This window comes from Chamaea fasciata, unplaced genomic scaffold, assembly GCF_029207755.1.
Source record: "Chamaea fasciata isolate MVZ Bird 193981 ecotype frontalis unplaced genomic scaffold, bChaFas1.0.hap1 SCAF_5, whole genome shotgun sequence".
Lineage (NCBI taxonomy): Eukaryota > Metazoa > Chordata > Aves > Passeriformes > Sylviidae > Chamaea > Chamaea fasciata.
The window spans coordinates 65,125,439-65,151,115 of record NW_027094090.1 but is presented as its reverse complement, the minus strand read 5'-3'; the positions used below and the strand labels follow the sequence as shown (position 1 = coordinate 65,151,115).

Here is a 25,677-nt window from a genome sequence, read left to right as displayed (position 1 = left end):
AGGCTGGGTGTCAGAAGCTCTTTAGTCCATGCCTGTGTTTTAGCCAGTAAATGTAACTGCCTGGATCACCTAGGGAACACTAATGGTTTCAACCTCTATGGGGTTTCATTTAAAAGCACCTGAGCCAATTGCTTTGAAGAAGTATTTGAAATGTCTGCAGAGCACTTCCTCTCAGCACAGAGGCACAAGCTGGGCCATGGGCCCAGGAGGAGCTTGTAGGGCAGCAAGGTGATGGGAGGTGCATGGAGACTTCTGTGGCTGCAATGGGCAGGGATGGGCAGCATTGCTATTACTTCTCATACCCAGTGTGGTGTAACCCAGGCTCCTCGGCAAAGAGCTGCAGAAGCAGGACAAGAGTCTGAGCAGAGCCCTAGCCCAGATGGCCACAGTTCTGTCCCACCAGACATCCTTGTCCCTATGATGTGACATTGATATTACTAAAGACCTGCTGCTTCCCACTTGGGGTAGAGATCACCCTTCACCTTGCTGCTGGACTACACTTGTTGTGGCATTGCTCCTGCAGTGCAAAATGTCCCAGCTGATGCTATATTGCTGTTCAAGGCTGTTCAAGCCATGTAGTCCTGGCTGCTGGATCTTTTGCTTCTGACATCCTTGGTTACTCTCCACAAGGGCTGAAAGCAAAAGGGCCTTTCAAGAGCCTGCAGCATTGGCACCTGTTGGCGAGGAAGGATGAGAACTGCTGCTAAATAAAAAAAATCATGAACAGGTGGCTATTGTGAAAAGCTTCAAATTTCCTGCACAGCCCACTGAAACTTCCATTCAAAAAAACCCCAACCACCCATGAACTTGTTTTCCTGGCACAAGAGGCTGGCATAGCAGCCTGAACAGGTGCTGACTTTGTGGCAGCTCTGAGGATCATCTCCCTGGTGCTCTTACCTGTGAGCAGTCCAATAGGAACCAGCTGTGATCCCATGGTTTCTGCAGCGTGCTCCAGTAAGCACAGCTGTTACAGCAAACATGTACACCAATGCAGTGCTCTTTTGTGGCACAGAGAACTGCCTGCACATCTTTTACATGAAAGCAAATTTCCATTTACTCTTTTTAGCTCAGCCTTATTAATCACAGAGATATTTCCAAGCAAAATATGGATTTACAGCAGAATGTAGGCATAAAGTTCATTCAGACAGGAGAAAGCACAGCTCAGCTGTGCTCATCAAACTTATTTTACCATGTACAAGTCCAGCTTCCTCTGTTTCATTTGTTATAATGTTTGCCTTCCCACATACTTTTCCTACTTTTATCTTGGCTTACATTATCTTTTCTCATGAACTGTCTTTCTTGCTTAAGAAAAATAAGAAACAAAATACTCTTCCGGTTTTCCTCTTAATCCTTTCCCATTTTGGTTTCACAGTGGACTCTCTCGGGACATGTTCCAGAGGTTTGGTTCTTTCCAAAACATTGGCAAATGTCAGGTGAGCTCAGTGCAGCACGGTCACCTTAAGGCTCCAGTCCTAGGTTGCTAATATGTGCCTCTTGCATGGGCAATAGACTCTGAGGTGTTAAGTGAATCACCACAGTATTAATAAGGATTGTGCTACAATTAAAACCTGTTGGAAGGAAGAGCAGGAAGGTTGGCAGGGTATATGGTTATAGGAGTGTCTCTCTCTTTCCTTATTAAGTGGCCTGATTTATGAGAGAGAGAATTTCATGGGCAGAAAATGGCATGGGGCACAGAAAACATCTCCATCCTACAGCCCCTTCTATCTCCCCAAAATCCCCCACTTTGCCCACACCTCCCCTGGTATCCAGAGTCTCCACTGATTTGGGAATAGCCATAATCCTTAGCACTGCTGTTTTGCTGGGAGAAAAATGACTTTTACTGTGGGAGGGTACAAATATGCAGGCTGACACTTGTGACTCCCAGCTCCTGCCATGTGCAGTAAATGCAGGCAGCACTGCAAGGCCAAAAGCAGAGGCAAGAGAGACTGTGCATGGCAGCCCTGAGCTTGGCCCCTGCACAGGGCAGCAGAGCAAGGCACTGGTGGAGTTATCACAGACACCGTGAGGCTGTCACCTCCTGGTAATTTTGCTGTCATTAGGTGTTGTTCATAATGAGAAATCTTGATTTTACTGTGGTTCTCATATGTTATCCATAATTAGCATGCAGTCCTTTAATACTAATTACCTTAGGTATTAGTTCCTTAAACATCAATTTAAAAAATCACGTGAAAATTTACCTCGTCCTCAGATGAATCATGAATTAACCAGGGGTACTTATAATGCACTACTTAGACTTGCTTAATTAGTTAATCTCTGTAAAGGAGTTTCAAATGCGTGAAGAGCTATCAAACTGCTAAGTGCATTATCTTCAATTAATTTTGTGCATCTTCACTACTAGAGGGTCTTTAGAGTGCTAAGGAAAGGAAAAGGAGACATTGCTTCTAATTTTAAAAGTAACTAATACAGAAAAAAGGAATTAATTGAAAGATGATTTGACATGATGGGAATAATTGTGAATACACAATTTCTTTTGTTTCAGCCAGAGCTGAATATGAAAGATTCATAATTTTTATCCCTCCTTTGCCTTCGTTAGTCTCTGTTTTCTTGGTTTCATCTCCTCCTGGCCTTAATACTCTCCCTCTCTCTCACTGAGTATTAACCCTCTCTCTTCCAAATTTGTTACTGCCTTAGCAGAAAACCAACCAATACACAAAAAGGTTTAAAAAGGGCAAATCAAACCAAAACACTCTTCAAACTGGAGTCACTGAGGTTACACCCTCATACAAATGGCAAGAGATCTTGTTCCAAAAGAAGCCTCATGGACTTCCCTTCAGAAGAAGACACTAAAGGGCCAGAACAGAGCTCCTGCAAGAGAACAGGGCCACGTCCAGACCAGGCAGTCATATTTCCTGGACCACCATGCTAGCCAGTAAGTTCCATCTTTCAAAGTTTTCTATTCTCTTTAGAGCTTATATTTCTTTTTAAATATTCTCATTTTACTTCATCCATTAACAATCTGCTTTCGGTGGAATTCTCTCAAAATGGGGTTTGTGCTAATACTCTGTCTAGCTGGCAGCTTTATTCAGGCCAGCTATGTTGAATTTGACTTCACCAAGAACCTCTTTCTTGTGTTCTTTTTCTTCCACTGGGACTAACAAAATATAAGATTTTTGTTTTGTTTTGTTTTGTTTTGGGTTTTTTTGTTGTTGTTGTTGTTGCTGAGTCTGATTTGTGTTTAGAGGTTTTCACTTGCCTATTCTTTCTTCCTCAATAATGACTAAACATCACTTCTTGCTGACAGCTGAGGTCCCACATGTGAAAAATTCAGGCAGCTTGTTTAATATCAAGATGCCCACACAGTGGTTATGCAGTAGAGTCCCTTTCACAGGGTTTGTGAAGGGGACAGGTAATGTGCATTTGCAATAAATTTCTATCACATCTGGGCATTCACTCAGCAGTTATTTGAAAACCTATTGATTTACTTTATTTCATCCAAAAGAAACTGGAACAGAGAACAAACTATTTGATGTCTACAGCTTTATTCTCTGCATGCTGTAAAAAACAGCTCAACCTGTTGGATGAGACATTTCTCTAGTAAGCCAGAATTGTGTACATGGTGATCTTCAACACAGCAAATTCTCAGGGAAAGAACTTCTGCCACCAAACCAGGGAAACCTCTCCAATCCCTCCCCAGTTCAGTTCTACAAAAGGAACCAGTGAGGGATATCCGTTGTTATCCAATCCAGTGGATACTAATTTAGCTGAAGGGTCTGATCTGCTCTAATCAGGCTATCTAGCCGAAGTGTAGGTACCTAAAAGAGCAGTTTGAAAATGGGTAAGTTGTTACAGGGTGCAGAAAGAAGAGCAGGCCTATGAGAAGAAGCTTGCTTTTTGCCCACCCATACCTTCACCAGCTGTATGTTCATACAAAAGCTTACAGGGTTTCTTCCCTTCATCTGGTATATCCACACAGTCCATAAACACAGTATGAGATGGGTAAGCCAGAAACTATTAAGAAAAGTCTAGATTACCTCAACCCAAAGCCCCTTCAGTTTCCTTCCCTAAATGAAGGATGAATGTGGTTGCCAAGGATCATTTAATTCATGTGGGTGACCCACCTGCCTCTGAAAGAAAGGTGGAATGGAGCCTGAAGAGACTATGACTGCTACCAGATCCAAAATGAAGGGGTAGGGCTACCTGAATACTGAACCTGAAATTAACCTGAAGCCTGACTTTCCTGAGGGGCATTTCCACAGAATAAACCTAATTGCAGGAGGTTATTAATAGTTAGCCAAAGAGGTGACAGGGCAGGGAGGACCCATCAAAGTCTCAATGAACAGTCCAACATTTTTGCCCCTTCATGACTGTGAAAAATAGGGGAAAAAATTCTTCTTCAAAAGGTTCTCTTTCATACCAACATTTCAAAAGATCAATTGCCAATAAATTAAGACAAAACAAAAAACTATGTATGTCCCGGTGGCAAGGGAAGATGCACTCCTCCTCTGTCCTGTCATGTCGAAAGAGCAGCTCCAGCGCAGCCCTCTGGGCCATACTGTGCTCTCACAGCAGCACTGGTGTGACGTAGTTGGCAGGGAAGAGACCCAGTTCCCCACGCAGGCGACCTTTCCACCAGGATGGGTTGGAGCTGTCCAGGACCTCTAAGATGTCTCCACTGCGGAAGCCCAGCTCATCGTGCTCCATAGCATCAAAGTCGTATAAGGCACGGACCCACAGTGTTCGCTGGAAAGGAAAGAAGGGACAGGAAGGGAAAAAGGAGCCAGGACTTTTAAAGATCATCTTCCTGTCACCCCTCTTAAGACTCAGTAAATACATTCACTAATCAAGGACAAGCAGTGCTGAATTTTAGACCAATTTGCAATTAAACCAGGAAGTGGCCAAGATGCCAGGAAGAAGGGACCAATTTACTGGGACTCCCAAGGGATTGTGTTTGGTTTCTCAGCAGCCTCAGTGTATTTGTGGGTATTTGCACCATAAGGTGAAAAGTCAGATTGAGAGCAGGTCCTTAGCAAATTGTGTTCTCACAGCTCTGCTGCCTCTGTCCTTTAAGGGCAGCTAGGACAGCCATGTCTGAAGCTAGTTATGGGAGCACAAGACTCCTGCCTGAGACGTGCTGGGCTGTAACTATTAGGGAATGGCTCTAGAGAGCTGGCCTGGTGCTGGTACAGATATGCAAATATGTCCTCAGCCAGTGGAGGACTGAGAGAGCCAGCACGCAGACAAGAGTAGAGAACATCGTAAAGAAGCATAAAAAAGGATACTTGCACTTTCAGGCACTTTTGGGGCATAGGGGAGGGTCTTAAACCATCTTCAGACTCTCCTCAAGGTCAGGCCCCTGAGATCCAAAGTATTTAGCATCTGTTTGGGTATATCAGTTTGTGTGGGGTGTGCTCTGTAAAGAGCACTATGGTTAGATTTTATTTTTTAATGACTTTGCAGTCAATCTCCCACTTTGGCCAGAAATCATATTTTAAAACGCATAGCTTGGGCTTCTTTCTGGGAAATTGCTGGCATCCACACAACAGGGCATGGATAATTTAGGAGGTATATCTGGCAGGGACAGATGAAGAGATCTGTTTGAAGGCATACTAACTTTTGATAAATCTTCCATTCACAGCCCTGCTTAGACCTGGCCCCTAGTTATTTGGTTAGACATATAGACCTTCCTATAATTGGAATTGTGGCTTCTACATTACTGATGAGATGTGGCAGGCAAAAGCATGTTGCTATTCATTGCCACAGCCTCTGAGAGATAAAAACCATTGTATTTTAAGATGGACTACAATAAAGATCCAGGGCTTTAGCCAAAAAAAGGGGCATGCCCCTATTTTTAACATGTCTCAAATCTCCTAATCCAATCTGGTTTTTTTCACTCACACTTGAGAAAGGTCTGCTGTCCTTCCCTTCTCTCCTTGGATCTAGGTTCTCTGGTTGTGTGCTAAGCTGGACATTTCCTCAAGGAAGAGGAACATGCCTTAGGTCACACTGAGCTGATGGGGAAATACTTTGTAGCTGGCAGTGGAATCACAGGCTGAGGCAGAGAAAGACACCACATTCTGTGTGGCCATTCACATAGTGGGAATTCGCAGAGCAGGTAGTTAGGTAGAAGGTCAAGTGCCAGGTATGGATCCAGTAGGGGAGTTGTCTGGGGTGTCTGCAGAGACATGTGTGGATCACACCCACATCCAATGTGCTAAGAGGCTCTGACAGCCAAGGGTGTAAGGTGGGTGAGTTCTGCTTTGACAGCAAAGGAGGTCTGAGAGACGTGCCAGGCACAGACAAGTAGAGTTGCGTGATCTCAGGCCTTCTCAGGACTGCAGCAAAAATTAATGGAAGAGTGTCTTAAGTTGCAACGCAAGATGTATCCAGAAGTATGTATTCTATCACCATTTGTTGAAACCAGGTGGATCAGTGTTCTTTACCTCTTCCATATCCCATCCCTCATAACTCTGAGGCGGCGGGAGGAGAGGCAGGGAGGAGAAAGGGGGATGGGGAGAATATCCTGTGTTAATGGGCCAGATTTTAAAACCAGGTGGGGCACTTTTCTTCATCTCTTCCACCACCCATCCTCTCTCCAGGGGGATATCTTCTGTTAATGGCCCATTGAATCTCACTGCATAACTGATAAAATGATATCAACCCACTGTGAGAAGCTCCACCCAGGGGGAGGAGCCAAGCATTCCTACCTGGATAAATATCTGAGATTTGGAACACCACAAGAGCTTTTTCCCACTAGATTCCCAGAGGAAGATCAGATCCATCTACACCACCACTGGACCTTCAGATGAAAACCACACCCTTCTGCAGGATGATGGCTTCAACAGAACCAAATCTGTCACTCCAGGAGGACTGCAGCCACCATTTAATTGGACTGCTACCAACACCCTGACCAACAGGGTGTCAGGTTGCATTCTGACTCTGTCAATGTTTTTTTTGTACTACTGTATTTTTGTTTTAATTTTCCTAGTAAAGAACTGTTGTTCCTATTCCCATATCTTTGCCTGAGAGCCTCTTAATTTCAAAATTATAATAATTCAGAGGGAGGGGGTATTCATTTTCCATTTCAAGGGACGCTCCTGCCTTCCTTAACAGACACCTGTCTTTCCAAATCAAGGCAAAGAGACCATGTCATTACAAGTGCATTGCAAGACAGGAGGAGCACTGTAGCATGGTACAGAATCATGAGGCTGCTCTCCATAGAACTTAAAACATGTACTGCACATTTAGCTACTGACATGAGTCACCGCCTGGCTGTGGTGGCAAAGACAATTGAAAACCCTGTGCATTAATGAAGTTCTCCTAGAAGAGATCACTAGGCTTTCCGAAATGCCTTCTTCTGGGCTGGACTCATGCTTGATCATGGATGAGCTTGTGCTCATTTCCAATGTCCCAGATGCCTATTTTGCTGAGTTCATGCTAAGTTCCCTCTTCCACTGAGGCTGCATAAGACTGACCTTGAGAGCTGTTACCAGAACTATGGTCACATAACACTGTAGTCCTACCCTCAGAGTGCCCCAGAAGAAGATTCAAGTGGCTGGAATAGAGTCTTGAGACTCAGAAATGTTTTGTAAGACATGGCCTGGCAGGCAAAATACACTACTTCTTATGCAACCTCCATGTAGGTGACATTGTCTAGACTGCTTGGCCATTGCTAGGGGACCCATTGACTTGGGCAGATGAGGCCTTCCAGGTGCATCACCTACCGGTGTCTGCTGGTGCAGTGGGTCTGTGTGCCTCCGTTGCATACCTCCTGTACTTCCTTGGCCATGATCCCCTAGTCTATGTATCATATCTTTCCTGTCCAGACTCCCACCATATCTTTCCTAGAAAGAAAACAGTAGCAGAAAAGTCATGTTGTTGTGGTTTTGGCTGGAATAGAGTTAAATTTTTTTGTAGTAGCTGGTAGAGTGCTGTATTTTTGATTTGGTATGTGAATACTGCTGATAATATACTAATATTTCAGTTGTTGCTAAGTAGTGGCTCACTCTAATCAAGAACTTTTCAGTATCTGGCCAAAGAGATATTCCACACTCTAGAACATCATACCCAGTATATAAACTGGGGGGAGTTGGCCGGAAGAGGCCAATAACTGGTCAGGGACTGACATCAGTCTGTGGGTGATGAGCAAATGTATTGTGCATCACTTCTTTTTCTTGGGTTTTATTTCTCTCTCTCTTTTTGTTTGTTGTTGTTTTCTTGTTTTTTTAATAAAAAGAAAATAATAATAACAACTATTATTATTATTATTATTATTATTATTATTATTATTATTATTACTATTTACTCTATTTCAATTATTAATCCGTTCTTACCTCAACCCATGAGTTTACCTTTTCCCTGATTCCTTCCCTACTCCCACCAGCAGGAGGAGGAGTGATTGAGTGGTTGCATGGTACTTAGTTGCCAGCTGAGATTAAACCATGACACATATATATTCTGAGATATATAAATGAGGGGATTTAAGAGTCATTAGTGGGCAAGGAGTCAGGAGTAAGCCCCCACATAAATAATTTTAGATGTCTGCTTCCAATAATGTCCCGGTGCTCCAGTTCTGAAAGAAATGACCTTCATGGAAGAGGTCCGCTTAGACTGTTCTATTTTGGATTTTACTTCTTAGGAGTTGAAAGTTGACTGTCCTCAGCTGTATTTCACAGCTGCTGGGACAAATGGTCAGAGAAGGGGCTTTTTTGGTCTCTGAGACTTTTGGAGAAAAACTAAGGTTGTTCTAACTCACAGATAAAAAGCCATGCTTGCCAAGGGGACTTTAGCCAATTTGGAGTTATTATGACTCAGTCCTGCCCACTCCTTGCTCTTCCTCTGTCCCATATGCTGCAGGAATATCAGTGGTGCTGATGCAGCTGATGTATCTGAGGACTCACTACTTTACGTTTTCTTGTGCTGCTCCATAGTGTAAAGGACAGCAAGCAAACCTATAAATTTAGTAGCCAAATTAGCCAAAGAAGAATGACACAAAATCAAATTCAAAGAAAAGTAGCCATATGACCACACATCTCAGTCATATCAACACAAATTGTCCCAGGCAGATGGAGAGAAGAAGTAGGAAACATCTAGGAAGCAAGTTCTCTTTTGTGTGCACAGCTGAGAGATGCAGATTTTTGACAGAATGACTGTTCACTCACTACCAAACAATAAGAGCCAGAATTTCATATGCCTGGACTTGATGTCCCAGCCCCTTGTTCCTGGTAGTACCTGTTGCTGCTGCAGTGTGGCAATAGGATGCTCTACATATCTCTTGGATATAGAAGAATGATCTTCTCCAGCTGCTCCTCCCATGTGGAATCCTTCTCGACCTATCTGTTCCAGGCTCCCACCCCACCTCTCCTGATGAAAGAAAGATCACACAAGTGAGGTCAGGTTTTGATTCCTACCACATCCTTGACTAAAACTGTGCAATCATTGCACACAGAGCAGTACCACTACTCACTAGTCTGGAGGCTCTTTCAGATAGAAGACCTCGCCCCTCTGAACAGAAGAAGAAATCAGGAATCCTGTATTTTAGATCTTTGTCATAGCCACTCTCCATCTGAAGTCAGGGGAGTACTGGGCGGTGCTGGGTTGAAACTATGGGTACTGATGTGAGGATCAGCACAGGAGCCAAGCTCTTTCTTGAAATACTGCCCTTAGACTTCATTTGTCTCTGCACTGAGATCTATTTATTACAGTCATTTCATCATCTGGCTGTAGAATCTAAAAATTTGAATTGTGAACAGAAACCCTACTGTGATGAGTGCTAAACATACCCTGCTGTGCCTATCACCATAACAAATGTACGGAGAGTTTGCCAAAGCAAACTCGAGTTCTGTTCTTTCATTTGTCTGTTTGCATCTTGGAGCAAATGCATCTCTTTCCCTTCCTGCTCACAGTCAGCCCAAACAGGTTGTTATACTGATATACATGCATACAGTCTTTCTTTCCTTTCCCAGACACAGAGATTCATCGCTGTTATCTCTCTCTTACAGATCCCAGAGCCTCTATTTTAATACCTTACTAGTGCATTTTTAAAGCTCTCTATAAGTGGTCTAGAAAGAGACAACAACCCAGGCCCATTCTTCAGACTGAAAAATGTATCATCTCTCATTTTGAGCCAGCAAGAATGACCCACGTGCAGCCTACAAAATTTTACTGCTCTAGTCAGCAGGTCACATACATTCTGCCGTACCTCTACTTGCACATCCTGGTAATTTAATACCAAGGTCCCTTTCCCAATAAAGTAGGACTTCGGTTGCTGCAGTGACTAGGCATGTTCACTCCCAGTACAGGTAGTGCAATGTGTAGCAGCCTGTCATGCACAAAAACAGGCATTCATTGGACTGGGATTTCTCTGCCTTCTCAAACAGGAACTGTACCTTCCCTGAAGGCACATCTTGTTCCCAGACCTGCTATGTTCTTCTTGGTAGTACTTTCCAGTTCCTAACAGCCAGGTTAACTGCTCCAGGTTCTGCACTCTGCTCTTCCACATTCCTTTTACTGTGTTTGCTTGGTAGCAGAAGATAGACAATTCTTCTGAGCAGACAAACTTGCAGTTGTAGCTGGACTCTGGGTGTGTGCACAGACACTAAGAAACCAGACTCAAATTTTTCTCAGTCACAACCTACAGTCAGTTCTGTACCTGCCCTTAGGAAATCTAGGCATTTAAATAAGGTATGTCTTGCTTCCCTTGGCATCTTAGAATTTCAGCTCTGAGGTCTTAGCACAACTTTAGCAAAGCATCTCTATTCAGATTTGAAGAATCAAAAAATTCTTCTCAGTTATACTACTCTACATACCACTGAAACAACAAAAATCTGTGTCTCAGGTCCCACTAGTGTAGTGATTTGGCTGGGTTTCCAGGGACAGACTGTCCTCCTCCCCATCCTGAGACATTCTCATGGGATGAACTCCTTCCACAGAAAGGTTTCTGACTGAGGACGCCTAAGGACAGTTTGTGTTTACCTTTTCTTCTTGGCTGCTGTCCCTTAGGAAGATCTGTTTCTGCCTGGAGATGGAAGTTGTCTTGTAGTAGTCCACCAGCTTGTTTAGCGAGTAGAATTTCTCTGTCCACAAGTAATAGCTACCCTTTGAATCCCTCATCACTTTGAAGTGTTGAACATCATCTTCATGCCTGGATCCCAATGGAAAAGAGATCATCAAACAGATTGCAGTTTTACTTTTTTTGAAAGGGTACCAAAACTTCTTGCAGGCCAAATCTAGACTTCTGGAAAGTCATGAAATGGCAGTCCTTGTTCATACTGGACCCAGATATGGCTCTATTTCAAAAGACTCATCGATTTGCAAATGCAGAGTGCCTCAGGGCTGCCCAGTCACAAAGAGGACTATCAGAACAAAGCATAGGGTTTTAAACCCTCTCTTTTGAAATAAAAGCAACAGGAGCTTCCAGAGTGAAAAAGCACAGTTGTAGCCTCCCCAACAGCCTCTGCAGGTCCTGTTAACATCCAGTCTGGATTGACTATAAGACTTGCATTACACCTTTGCACACCATGGGGATCACCACTACATGCAGACACAGTCATGTGAAGCCATACACTAAGCTTTAAAATGGTATAAAATCTAGTGTATCATCATTACCACAGGTCATTCTCCCTATTAAAAAAAAAAAGAAAAATAGGGATTTTCCTATGCTGCTACAATTAACAATCTCAACCTTCTACCCCTTATTCCCCCTGTACCTCTCCTTCTCTCACCTCTTGTCTGATATGTACAATTCCTCTTTTCACCAGATGTGATCTGGTTTCGGTACCCACCTCCTTGCTCTGTGCAACTCCAGGCACTCAAAACACTCTTCTCAGAGGCTACATCTGCACAAATAAACTAAATGGAGACTAGCAGGGACCGAATGCTGTCCTTGACTGCTATGGTCCCAAACTGTTGAAATGTTAGCACGGTTGTGGTTTAAAAGGAAATCTCTCCCTTAGATAGATGGTTAAAAAGGACAGGCCAGGAACTGGTCACAGGGAGCTGCTCAAATACAGCTTTTCTGCTTGGTGGGGTGAAGAGGGCGTAGCCATACAGATCTGACCTCTGCCACACTGCTTGGTTTCAGGGCCAGAGAAAGAGCCTTACTGTACTTGATTTGTTGGTGTTAATTGGTGCAAATGTAACCAGAATGTTTTCCTGTGTTCCTCCTGGATACTTTTTGAGCTGCCTGAATCAGTAAGTACATATAATTTGGAAAAGACATTGGTAATCATGACTCTAATTTAAAACTAGTTATCAGCTATTTGAAAATTGGGAAACCAAACATCATTTAAGAGCTCTGCTTAGAAGCAAATGCGCTGAAAAGTGCTGCGCTACATCAAGTTGCTGAAATGCAGCTGGGCTGCAAGCAGTGAAAAACCATTCATTGTCCAATGGCTGTTTAGTGACCTGTGGGACATAAGTTAGCAATGTAGTAGTAATCTCTTAATAGGCAGCAGCTGAATTCTTGGATTTGGTAACCAGAGCTGTCAGGGAATTAAAACAAATGGAAGACGCTTGTTAAGCACTGTGGGAGACTTTCCCTGTACTGCTCTGCTTTGCTGTAGCCCATTCAGAGAAGGAGGTCACCAGGGGATGCAGCTTTGGAACAGGGCATAAACTGTGTCACTTGAAAAGAGGCAGAAACAGTTGGGAATCAGATGCTTAATTTGTCCTCATTCACAACACAGCAGCACTACCAGTGACTGGCAGCACGCAAACTTCTCAAGATGCTACATCACATTATGAATCCTTATGAGAGGAGGCTAGGGACACCATTAAACAGGAAAAGAAGCAGGAATATGCTGTGAGAAGCAGATACCTGACAGAGATGGAAAAGTCACCATAAGAGTTCTGACTGGCTCGGACAATGAAGCAGCCAACTCCTTTGCTCATGAGAAGGTTCTCTGCTTCATGGCGGGATACCTTCTCATCAAACCAGCTGTCAAGTGGGAAAAATCATGGAGATGTGAATAAGGATGTGAATTAATGCAAGGAATAAAAAAGTTGACGGTCGGGAGAATGTGAATAAGCAGGGTGGAGGGAAGAAAACAAAAGGATCAGAGGAACCCACATGGCTACTCCTAGTGGCTATGTATATGCCTAGGTACAGGGGTTTGATGGATGCAGACCACTTTTTTGAGTAGTAAAAGCATGTACATGCAAAGGAAATAATGTAAGCTTTGGTCTGCTAAGCATCAACACTCAGCTGAAACTGTAATTACAGATACAGTACAATAAGGTGTTAGCCAAAGAAATTTTAAATTACAAATGTGCATGTATACATATATACACACATAATTCTCAGATATACACATCAAATTGCTTTTTGGCAAACAGATTGAAAATTACTGGGCTATGATGGATATATTGCACGGAACACACATAAATTTTTAGCAGAAGCAAACCATGAACGTTTTAGTAGTAATAAATTGGTTCCTGCAAGTGTCTGCACAAAATTGCAGAAGCACAGAATACACAAGCACACTTACACAAATTTAGCCAGGCATAACAAACAACAGCATAAGGCACTGGACTAATAATGAGAAAGTCACCATAAATAGTAAAAGAATACGATGTCAGTAGAAATTTTTCAGTACAGAAACAAAAAATCACATACATTTGCATATGCCCACTCCATAACTAATCAGATCTACAGTCTGCAGTCTTTGACTTTACCTAATACTTAATTACCTGTATTGCATTAAAATTAAGGACTATTAACTTCCTAACGTCTGTCATTTCCACTTCCTTATTATCATCACAGCTTACCTATGTATCATTAGCAAAGAAAAATCAGACTTCGATGAGCCTTGATAACCAGTCTCAGTGATTACTTAAGAAAAAAATGGGCAAAAACAATCCATCAAAAATAGGAGGCAGCTTTTTTCCCTACGTCTAGTTCTGTCATCTGGCCTGAACTGTTTCAAAATAGAGACCTGGCACTTAGAAAAGTGTCCAAGTGGAAATATTTCTTTGCAGCTCTTGCACAGAGAAAGTAACACGGGAAAAATGTGTGTGAAAAAAGAAGCTGCCAGTGCTCCTGAGTGATGGCACAGCCCTGTGAAAGAGCGCACAAGAACAACTGACTGGAAGATCTCATCCCCCTGAGGCCCAAAAGTACAAGCCCATATTTGCACAGCAAACTAATAACGTCCTTCAGCTCAGCCAAGCAGGTTGGCCTACGTCCAAAAAGTAAGTGCCACCTCCAAAGGGGACAGAGGCACTTATTTGTAACTTCAAAATCCCTGTGTGCTCCCAGCATGACTGCTCAGGGCACCAGCACATTACAACCACAAGTACTGGTTGTTGCATGCTCTGCCTGCTCACCCCTGAAATGCTGCAGCATTTTTGAAAGAAGAGGACAATGAAAGGTGCTTCTGGGAGCATTTCTGCTAACTGAAAGGTTGTAAAAATGCCATGCACTGTCATATTTATGGAATAGGGCTGGAGAGCATATTTAACATGCATTCCAACATGCACCAGTCCTTTCTGAAAGTGTAGTGCCATCTCCTCAGCGGGAAGAAAGAAATGCAGGTACGCCTGTCCTCTGACATATGTGTTTGTGTGTGTGCGTGTGTGTGTGAGAGAGCAAGGCGGCGCGGCATGTCTGGTCTATCAACTCTGCCGATTCAGGAGTTAACACCAGCTGTCACTGTCGAGTAGCATTGCACTGACCTCTAGTGCACTGACAGAAACTCGCAAGCACTTCTTGGGGGGAGGGAATGCGGTGGCAGGGTGGGAAAAGGGAGTCAGTATCGTTAAGAGTCGAAGAGGGACGAAATTTTTTTATAATTCGTTTTCAGAAATATCTCTTGCTCTTCCTTTTGTGTTTAGCCTCTCTGTTCCCGAGACTTCATATCATGACTATTCTTCTTTCTGAGGACATCTAAATGCAATTCCTGCCACATTCCAGCATCCCTCTGAGCAGCAGTAACAAAAGGGTCACTTGGGACTGACAGCGATCATTGAGGTCCATTTAGCTCCGAAAGAACAGAGGATGCTTTGGGGTAGAAATACGCCGTGCTGGCAGAACTGTGTGTAGCATTGTGGCAATCCTTGCCAGCCCCAAAGTGTAGGATGTTCTGCCCAGCAATTCCCCTGTCCTGTCCTCTGTGTGCGCATGCAAATGTGCTCTTGACAACACTCGCTGGAAATGTGCCACGGTGGCGACATAATTTCTGTCACACTTACTGGGGAACATGGAAATCAATGAAGTTCTTAGGAACGTAGCCCTCGTGACTTTTGAGCTCAGCCTTGTACCACTCTTCCTGGGAACTCAAAATCTGCAATGGAGAAATGGAATAAATGTGTCTCCTGGGAAAGGCAAGAGTAACCAAGATTCATGCAGAAACCTAGAATGTCTTGTAAGAATAAAAGAAAATGGTACACACATGTTCTCTACTCCTCACCCATGGTGCAACAAGGTTAGTGGCTGATTACAACTTCAGAGTAAGCAAGCAATAAAAAAGCCCAAGTAGAATTAGAGAGATTGCTTGTTAACTTTACCCCTTTGTCTGACTGCCTGTCTGTATATCTCTGGTGTCTGAGAAATGAAGAAATTCAGCTTTGAAAGACTTAATAGGGGTTTAAGTTATTCCCTGTGCTCCCTTTTATAGTTGGTAATGGAGCATCTCAGATTCACAAGGGAACAAGAAAATATCTGTGAAAACTCCTCTGACATATGGGTATGGATGGGTATGCAGCTGTATCTGTGTGCATTACAGGTATTACCAGGTGCTCTCACCTGTCATTTCACAAGAGATTCTTCAGTGGGTTAAGTCTTCAGATGCCCTGAGCTTTGCCAAAGTAGATAAAAGAAGGAGGCAAGAAGTATTTTCAAGACACTATTACACATAGGAGATTGTAGGATAGCTGGAAGCGAATCCACATCACACACTGGAGCAGTTTCAAGTGTGCTCACAATAATGTGAACGGTAATGGTCCTTAGAAACATTACTGCTTACCCGGGAGGGCCCAAACTCATGACACCCTGGCTGATGGCTCAAGATACAGCCCTAAGCTAGAGGAGAGAGGATTAGAATACTACCACATTGGGATTTTACTGCAAGTGTTGTTGTCTTTGGTGTTTTGTTTGACGTTCCAACCCCTGAGACAGGATTCTGCTGTATGAAATAGACCATATTTCTGCTCTTTCTGGTTTTGGAGAGGAGCCTAAAAGCATGAATCATGACAGTTTTAAAAGGAAAAAGTAAGTAGAAAAGACTTCATTTAAAATCTATTTTTAACAGTAATAATACTTACTTTGTGAGCCAGTCTCATGGTTTTGGGAGCCTAAGGCATATTTTATCTGTTTTGTATTGGCAACAGGATGTTCCTGTCTCGAGCCAATTCTTCATTGCCTTCCCTGCCACGAAGGCCTTTTTTAAACATTTGGATTCAGAAAAGTTAAGGAATAGAAAGCTGTGGAATACCCTTGTATAGTCACTGCTGTCTTCATGCCTGGGTGGCTGGGTTAAGGAAGTTTTTTCACTGCTGTGGTCAAACATAGGAGATGATAGCTACTTCCTGCTCATGCTCAGGCTCTGCTCTGTTGGAAGTGAGGTTTCCAGAAAGACCCACCTGCTGTTTGCCACTGCAGAGCTGACAGGTTTCTCTCAGTGTGTCATCCTCTCAGAGAAGGATGTGGCGGAGGGGGTAAGAGGGTGGATTTCCTCCTGTTGCTACTGGTTGAGGGCCTCATGTTTCCTGTTTTGTAATCTTTACATCAATATTTCATCTTATCTCCTTTATAAATCAGCAGGTTGTTGCAGGCAGGACCTGGGGGCTCATGATGGGGTATGAATGTATGTGTGCCTATGCCAGAATAGAGTTGTTACTCAGGCTGATTTACTGCTACTACGGCTCAGGTGGCTAAGGTGTTTCGTCTACCTCAAGGACATTAAAGCAAGAGGTAGTTTGGTTTTCTGGTAGTGAATTCTCTATGACCACTAATAATAATAAAACTGGTGTGTACTGTTGACACTTTTAATCAGAAGCTTCCAGCATACTTTGAAAGGAAGCTCTAGCTTGTAATAATTTTACAGGAAGGGAAACTGAAGAACGAAAGAAAAGGGACCTGGCCAACACCATCATCCCAGCGAGGGACTTGATGGAAGTCTCCTGAGAAAAAAGACATCAGTAGAGGTCATGTGATAGTAGGGATTGACTGGGGAAAAATAAGAGTATTTATCTGTGCTGAAGAGAGGCAGTGATTTCTCCAGAACCTTCTCACAGCTCTTTGGAAAGATTTGGTACTTATGAGCTCTGGATGCTATCAACTTCGTCGAAGTGTCAAGAATTAAAAGGCCAATAAAATCAAAAATGGTGGTGATGGAAAAGGCAAGGCTGAGACTCAATATCTGATTATTAACTGGAATATCTGTGACTGCAGAGATTTTGGCTGCAAAGGCTCCTCGCCAAACAAGGGTTTACATCCTATTGTTGTACATCATCCCTTTGGACAGTAGAAGAGTTAAGACCTTAGGGAGAAGTAATACTCAGGCATTTTCAATGGAAACAGAACATCTGGGACTGAGAAGTGGATAAATAATTAGGGTGAAACTTCAAGTTACTTCATCTGTGGGACTTTGGTAACATTAACAAGAATTGTTCTATCATAACACATACAAATCAAATTTAAAGAGACTTCCAGAAGCTCTGTATTGTATATGATCAACTCCACTTCTGCCATTGCCCCATTGTTAAATTCCTGCAAGGGTGCATGTAACATTATTAGACCAGGACCTCTTAAATTATTCCATAATGTGCATAACAGTCTTATTCATGGACTTTTCTTCTTCTATTTGCAATTGCCTAAAATCCCTGCAGCATCTAACAATAATTACTAACAGTGAAAAGTTAGATATAAATTCTGTGGGGGATAAGAGTTATCTTTTAAACAGTTTAAGGGCTGGAAATAAGGAAGATAGCAATCCCTCTGGACAGAACTGATCCTGCCTGCATTTAGACATAGTCACCATAATGTAGTCACTGTGGATGATTTACCTGGTCAATGAAAACAGACAGGACCCTCAAAATCTGTCACCAAAGATCTTGATCTGTGCCCCAGCAAAGGTACTTACCCTTCCTGCTGACTACCAGAGGACCGCACAACACCTAAATCCACAGTTTATGGACATAAAATCAAGAAAAGTGGACACAGACTCAAGTAAGCTGGGAATTGTCCTGTTGCTATGGGAGAGGAGTATTCTGCATTTGTATCCTAGTTTATAGATATGTCGTCATCTGTTTTGTCAAGACAAATGCAAGCACAAGAAAGATCTGGAAGCAGTTTCAGAAACGCTGTTTAGTCAAGCTGGCAACTATACTTACCTTCAACATGTCCCCAGCCTGAAAGCTCAACTCATCTTCTCCAGAAGCAGTGAAATCAAACTTGGCGATGGCTTCCATACTGTGTCTTGGGGGCAGAGCAACGCTGGAAGAAGTAATGTCAGATACTTGTCAGCATCTATGAGCTACTGGGATTGTGGAGTCCAGCCTCTGGAAAGCTGATAGGCAGTGCTGTGATTTGTAAGTGGAGAAGCATGCACCAACTACGGGCAGCCATTAGTTACTAGACATGGAAAGGCACTAGACATGGAAAGTTACTAGATATTAGCAGGCAGAAGAGAAGGCATGACTGAGGGTATAATCAGCTGAAGTCAGAAGTACAAATAACCACTAGTGTATGCTTATTCTAACAGATATCTTTCTCTAGAGCAATTTCATGGGAAAAACATTTATAGACCAACTCTGTCAGTTCAGAATAAAGCAAGTGACTCTGTCCAGCAACAGAAAAATACATTTGCCCCCTGAAGTGATTTACTCTTTACCTCAAGAGTGAGTCAAATTGAAGACAAAACAAACAGGGCTGCAATAAATACATATTTTTTTCTTGGACAAGGGCCACAATACGGGAGGTTGAAAGTCTTTTCTTTGTGATGGCTTAACATGTGTGACCACAACTTTCAGGTAGGAACAAACTGTTTGCAGAGAGGCTGTATTCCCTATTTAGAAGCAGTCAGAGAGTTAGCCTACCTCAGTGCTGGTAACCCAAGAGCCTGAAATGTATCAGACAGCCTGCAAACCAAAGCCTGCTTTTCAGCACCAGAACAATGTGGCAGGGGAAGTGGCAAGATGAGCTTTGCTCCTACACCACTTCCTGCTCATGTAACTCGGATGTTCCCGGGCAGGACCATTTTTATAATCAAGACTTACCGATTTCCCATGGCTGGGTCATGTATTCCACAGCCCAGTGGTGAGACTGCCACTGACAAACCAAGGAATAGCCAGGCAGTGACACATTAAGCAAGTGCACTGCTGGCAGATGCTCCTGCAGCACAGCTTCTGAAGACCATCAGACATCTCCAATATAGAAGTAATTTTTATGATTTCTAAGGTAGGTTTGTCTGAGAACAAAGATCCTGAAACCACAGGTTCCACCACCTAATCTCAATTCTCACAAAAACACCCAGTTTTTATGGCTTGAGAGGAAGTGCCATCTTGCCTGATCCAAAACATTCTTAACCAAAAAGTTCTAGAAAGACACTGTACAAACAAGTGAACAACCCTAATTAGGATTAGATATTTCTTATCTATCAGAACTGACACAAGATCCCCAAAATATAAATTGTTGATGCTGAGCTCCAGAATTTTGCCACTTTAAAATCAAAAGGCTGCTGTAACCCTCCTTTTCAGCAATACATGCTGTAATGTTCCTCCTTTGACACACAACCCAGGGATTTACCTAGCAGTGTAACAAGGATCCAGGGCCCAGCTCTGATACAGCTCAACTTCAGCTGCTGAGAATGAGCTGAGAGAAAGGCTTTAGGGCAAAAGCTCTAGGACTGCACCAGCATTATCGCGGGGATTCCAGAGGAAAACCAACATGGGAAGATATAAAATCTCAGAGGAAAAACAAAATCATAGTTTAGCTGGGATCGTCAGTCTAGCTGAGTACCTGTCATGAATCATTTGGGTCATTGAGTTGTCAGTGCCATCAGTCCTGACCTAGCTGGTGGCAGATGGCAACCATGGAGGTTGACTCTTCATTTCTGATTAATGCCTGCAAAGAATCTTTGGGTGCCTTTACACAGGTGAGGAGTATGCTAATGTATAGCCTAATATTTAATTAAAACCTAACTAGGTTCTGTGTGAGTTAACTGTATAAAGCAGTTATTTGTTGGCTAAATTGTCTGTTTCCCGGTTGCAGAGTCCCTTTGCTCTTGACTAAAAATCCCTGAATAAAGTCATCCACACGAGAGGGGCTGCAACATCACTGGATATTAGTTCTGAGATTTGTTATGATCACTTCTAACTTTAAAAAAAGATATTTATATGCCTCCTAGTGGATTCTGTTAGCAGCCACTTTTTTTTCTGCTTATAGGTGAATTTATATCCATGTGACTGATGAGAGCTTTGAAGCACCAAGGCAAATTTTCTGGCAGTCCACAGAGAGTTCTGCTTATTCAGCATGAATCTGTTCTAGAGCAATTGGGGTTGCTTCAGTGCCAGGGCCTCCCATGTAGGTCTGAGTACATAGCTCAGCTGAGATCCACCATACGCCTGCTACTGCAACCTGCTGCCTTAGGCTTTCAATACACATCAGTGCCGAACCGTAACACCCTAAAGCACATTGGTGCTTTATTCTCAGGCTTCAGCTTTCCACCTATTCCAAACATTTTCACCCCCTATTCTCTCTGTTGACCTACTAATGCTCTTTAATTCTTACTTTTAATACCTTTTGCAGATTAGGGTCATCCTCTGTCTTACTCTTATTCCAAGATGTTGGTGCTACCCTGCAGATGCAGCTTGGGCCTGATTTGAGAACTGTTCTCTATTCTTGCATAGACATTTTTGGACATTCAGTCTGTACCCCCCCATAGGCAGTGTCAGCATGTTTTGTGCTAACAGAGCATAGGGGTATTAGACTGGAAGGGAATTAATCCTTAAGGGAATCGGTTAAACAATTATACTCTTTCATGGAAAACAATTGAAGAAAAAGACTAAAGGAGAATTACTTTAATAAGGGTTGTTTTTCACTGTTTTATCTTGCAGTGGTGGCCTGCTGCAGAGAGATCAGAGACAACAGTGCACATGGATCCTGGAACTCCTACATACAGACCATTAATCCCATCTTGAGGAAAAGAACACACTTAAAAACAATAAACTATTTAAATACAAATCCTATCTTTGATTCTGTCCCTTAGATACAGAAGAAGTATGTAGGAGTGTGGAGATGGGTGGTGGTTGCTGCTACCTTCCCCTGAAAAGCATCTCTTCTGGAGAAGCTGCTCAGGTGGGCACACAGGCAAGGCACTCAAGTCCACACACCACACACACCATGGCTAGCTCAGTGAAGAAAGGCAGGAAGGGTCTCCTGTAAAAAGTTCCAGTGCAGTTTATTTTGCAGACGCACACTGAAGGGTTTTAGGGACAGAAATACCAAGATCAAAGGAGTGCCCAGGGTTAAGTACGGGGTCAGGAAGCAATGGTCTGAGGGCAAGGGGGGGGGTGGTACGAGGGCAGGGCAAAGGGCAATGACATATAGGGGACATAAGGATGGAGTATCAGTGATGCCACAACCAATGGGGAAACAGGGAAAGGAGAAACCTTGAGAACCAGAGACATTTATGAACAACAGAGGTGGGCAAGGCCCACAGGCCAATGAGAAGAGCAAAACTGAGGTAGATTAACATAATATTGTAGAGCACCATGGGGGAAGCCTTTTTGCTCACCCTAAGCTATGAGGCTTTCCCGAAGCCTGTAGTAGATTCTTCCAAGGCATTGGCCTAGCAGTTTCCCTGACAGGCTCAGGTGCCTCCACAGAAGTAGTGGCGGTTCTCTCTACAGGGGGCAAGAGAGTAGAAGACCTTCAATTTTTCAATAAAAATGTTAAAGGTGCTATTGGAATGTGGCCCCCTTCAAAGGAGAAGAGTTTGCAAAACAGTTAAAATTTTCCCTCTTACTTCCTTTTCAGTTTCAGCAATCCCAGCCTCAGGGAGAGACCAGGAGACAGATACCTCTCCAAACAATCTAATGCATGGATTAACTGTGCCTTTCATTGCCAGTGGCTGGATTTAGAAGTGGTTCAAACACCATCAACAGTGTTGGCTGTGTTGATAAATCAACAATGCAGTAATGCTATAGTCTTAAGCTCTTCTGCCACCAACTACTAAAGGAACACTAGCCAATAATCTTGTCTTTGTACTCCAGCCTACCACTTTTCAGCACTTGAACTTCAAACCTGTTCTGTTTTTCTGATCCTGTTCCTCCCTCCATCTGTAACTTGAGAATACCCACTCCACACGCATCAGTGCTGGGCCCTCATGAAAACTCCTCTGCCAGGAGCCCATTCTTCCCTCTCTGTATGCAAGTGACTCTGAGCACCACCCTACAACACAGACAGACAGGAAATTTTTCACTATTATCATAATTTACATTTCTCAAGCTCCTTTTATCCCAAATTCTGCTTTTAACTCCATGGTGCAACTCCTTTAAGCTTTTGAAAGCCAAGGACAATTTTAGACTGTGAATAATGTTCTATGTTAAAATCACCTTTGTAGAGAGTTTAGCATGAAACATACTCAATGCTTAAAGAGGAATTTTTCAGTTCTGAGTGTGAGTTGACCAGTACCCTTCATTTTGTGCTGGCTTTCTGCATGCAGGTAAATTTTCTCTGTGGTTCACTTTTGTAACAGGGTGGAACCAAGAGGCATAAGGCTACAGCAGCTATGTGGGACAGGTGCAACAGAAGGTTCACAAAATGAAAAGTGAAAAGCAGCATGACTTTCAGAACACAAGGCAGGCATTCTGGTTTGGTGGAATGCCATTCCCTGAGCAAGAACATCAGCATCTCTGTTGATGGAAAGTGCCAAGGCCTAAAACACGTCGGCAAGCAATACAGCCTTACAGCAGTGTCCTGAAGAGTTTAACATTATTGCCAGGGAAGGTCACCACCTATGAAGACTATCACACCGGGACTGCCCCGCCTCAGCCTCCCCCAATCTCACCTACTTGCATCAGAAGAGGAGCAAAATTATAACAATGCACTTTCTTAATGGAACCATATGGAAAGAGTTTAGATTTTAATGTCTGTATGTGGGAACTGACAGTGGTCAGAACATGGATTCTTAGGCTCCACGCAGAAGCTTGAAGCCTGTGGGAAAGCCAAGTACAGAACTCTTTCAGTCTGGCCTGGGAAATCATAAGAAGGAACCCAAAACAATCTTGTAGATATCCTCTTCCTGACACCTGGTGTTTTTCCAACTTGTTTACTGGTAGAGATGTTTACAATACGGTGGTGCCCTAAAGGACCAATCCTATTCATTGTAACGAAACACTGTATAAAAAGAATTTGTCTTTCAATAAACTTTGCTATTAGCCCTCTGAAAAACCAGAGTTCTATGTGTCAAGCCGTCCTGAATCGTAATGATACCTGTAGCCTAGAAAATTGCATGCATCACCACTCTGAAGCTTCATCTAGTGAGGTTTTACACTGAGATATACAGCATGAGCCACTGTGTCTTTGTTCGGCTCTGCAAGAACAACCTATCGGACTGATGAGCTACAGGATTCAACCCTGAACATCTGTACAGAAGTTCCAGGTGACATTTCAGCAGAAACAATGGAGAAGGGACCTGCAATCTAGAAGAGCTCTGGCAGATAACAGCTTTGTTTTCACCAGCTAAGCCACATACAACTGGCATGGGGATATTTAGCTCCAAAACCACAAACCTCTTGCTACCGAGTTAACAGTGCAGCTTCACTGACTATCAGTGATAAGAGGGTAAAATTTATGAGGGAGAACAAGTCACTAAAACACTCAGAAATTATGCAATTAAGTCTTGGCTATTCTGCCACTCAGAGCAATGCATAGCATTTTGGCTGAGCTTGTGTGCAAACAAAATAAGCCTCCTAGGAACTGGATTCACAGAACAAGCCAACTTTCAGGACCCTGTAACCAACAGCAGTTGGTTAGAAATACCCCAAAGTAGGATGTTTAATCTCCCTAGGAAACCCAGGTCTTCTGCGCTACTTTCCATCACGACAGAGTAGAGTTGTGCAGCAACATGGGAAGCTGGTGCAACAACAGGCTCAAAGAGAGGAGCACATGATGCAGTACTGCATGATACTGTGACAATATAAAATTCCAATTTTTTGCTGAGCTGGAAGGGTTGGTGTGGGGGGACTGGGGTGATGGGGAAACACCTCCTTCTGTTTGCCTACTTCCTCCCTCAGATTCCAGCTGGTCAGATTTCGCAGAGGCAGAGGGATTTGTCCTGCAAAAGCTCTGCCTTGTAGTGAAAGCTTATAAACAAGATGGTCTTGGGATTCCATGCTCTGCCCCTACTGAGCAGTATTTCACCTTTCCTTCCAAACTCCCCCGCTTCCTCCCTTGTACCTTGTCCCACCCAGCTCCCCGAACTCCAGTCTTGGAGCCATGCTCAGCCCATACCTTGCAGCAGCTCTCCTCTCTGCTGGCACTTTGCTGAAAAGCAGGAGGTGCGTTACCACCTAAGGCACGGAAGAGACGAAAAGCTCAAGCCCCTCCCCGAACTCCCTGCAGCGCCAGTGGTTATAACACGTCGGTACTGGGCCCCCGTGTGTGCACAGGGCCATCAAGAGTGGGCATGGGGGACAGGGGAACGGAATTGTGTCTGTCACAGGACAGAGCGGGGCATGGACAGTTTCCAGTCTCTAATGTCAGAGATATTTGGTACCCTGCACATTTAAAATGGTGGTGCCAGTTCAAAAGGAGCTGCCCCTGGCTGCTCCTTCAGACTGGGTTGGTTTAACAGATTAATAAAGGAGGGTCCCTCAAAAAGTGTGCAGCTAAGGAAAACAGAAATGAGCACAGGCCTGCTAATTTAACTAAGAAACCATCAGTCCACTGAAAAGTATATCTTGAGGAACAAGTAGCTAAAGACTTTAATACATGAAATCAAATCATTTTCAAAGACAACAGAAGCAGGAAGCCTGCCAGAGTGTGTCTGTAGGACTGACAGATGATTGAAATGTAAAAAGAATGCTCAAAGAAGATAAGAATGAAGCACAAAAGCTAAATTAATTCTCTGCATCCATGCATATTCCATAGGGATATAAGGAGGTCCCCACACTGGAGTTTTCTTTGCAGAGGAAAGCCAGGAGAACTATTTCAAGATGAAGAACTGGAATAAAAGATTTTAGGGGAAAACAGTAAATGAACAAGGGTAAATTCAAGGATTTGATGTTTTAGAAATCTTGAATGAAATCCAAACTGAACATGAAATAATAAAGACTGAGCAATTAAACTGTGGCATACAATGCTAGACTTAACTAAGCCTCGACACTAAGAAAAAAAGCAGCAAACACAGTACCAATGTTTGACATGTGTTTTGAGGGGATGCAAGGTGCAGGTCTGACTTCCATGTGCCTGAAATGGGTAAACAGATTAATGACAAAAAGAATTACCGGCCCTAAGAGAGAAATAACATACTAATTCCTCCTCACATAGCTTTTGTAGAAGGAAGTCACATGGGACAAATCTGAGTTCTTTGAAGGAGCTGATGAATGTGTGAATCTGGTGATCACTTGATATAAAACTTGCATTTCTACATAATTTGATGAAGTCTCTCACCAAAGGCTCTTAAAAAAGCCTCCTGAGTTCTCAAAGAATAGAAGGGAAGGTCCTACAGAGGATTAACAACTGATTAAAAGTTAGGAAACAATTTGAATGTGCTG

At 43.2% G+C, this 25,677-nt stretch overlaps 1 protein-coding gene across 4 annotated transcripts in view; it reads right to left on the bottom strand.

Moving 5' to 3' along the window:
- Positions 1 to 1,071: 1,071 nt before the first annotated feature.
- Positions 1,072 to 25,677, bottom strand: part of GRAP2 (GRB2 related adaptor protein 2) — a 124,719-nt gene continuing 100,113 nt past the window's right edge. For 3 of the 4 annotated variants that reach the window (XM_066184167.1, XM_066184163.1, XM_066184166.1), the window contains exons 2-8: positions 18,289 to 18,391; positions 15,148 to 15,239; positions 12,776 to 12,895; positions 10,933 to 11,101; positions 9,190 to 9,321; positions 7,683 to 7,802; positions 1,072 to 4,701 (exon numbers count right to left, since the gene is read on the bottom strand). In XM_066184167.1, the coding sequence (XP_066040264.1) occupies positions 4,522 to 4,701; positions 7,683 to 7,802; positions 9,190 to 9,321; positions 10,933 to 11,101; positions 12,776 to 12,895; positions 15,148 to 15,239; positions 18,289 to 18,366 (891 nt within the window). In that variant the 5' untranslated portion in view covers positions 18,367 to 18,391 and the 3' untranslated portion in view covers positions 1,072 to 4,521. Of the gene's footprint in view, positions 4,702 to 7,682; positions 7,803 to 9,189; positions 9,322 to 10,932; positions 11,102 to 12,775; positions 12,896 to 15,147; positions 15,240 to 18,288; positions 18,392 to 24,412; positions 24,473 to 25,677 lie in introns of those variants that run through there. The other variant, XM_066184164.1, reaches the window with a different exon arrangement.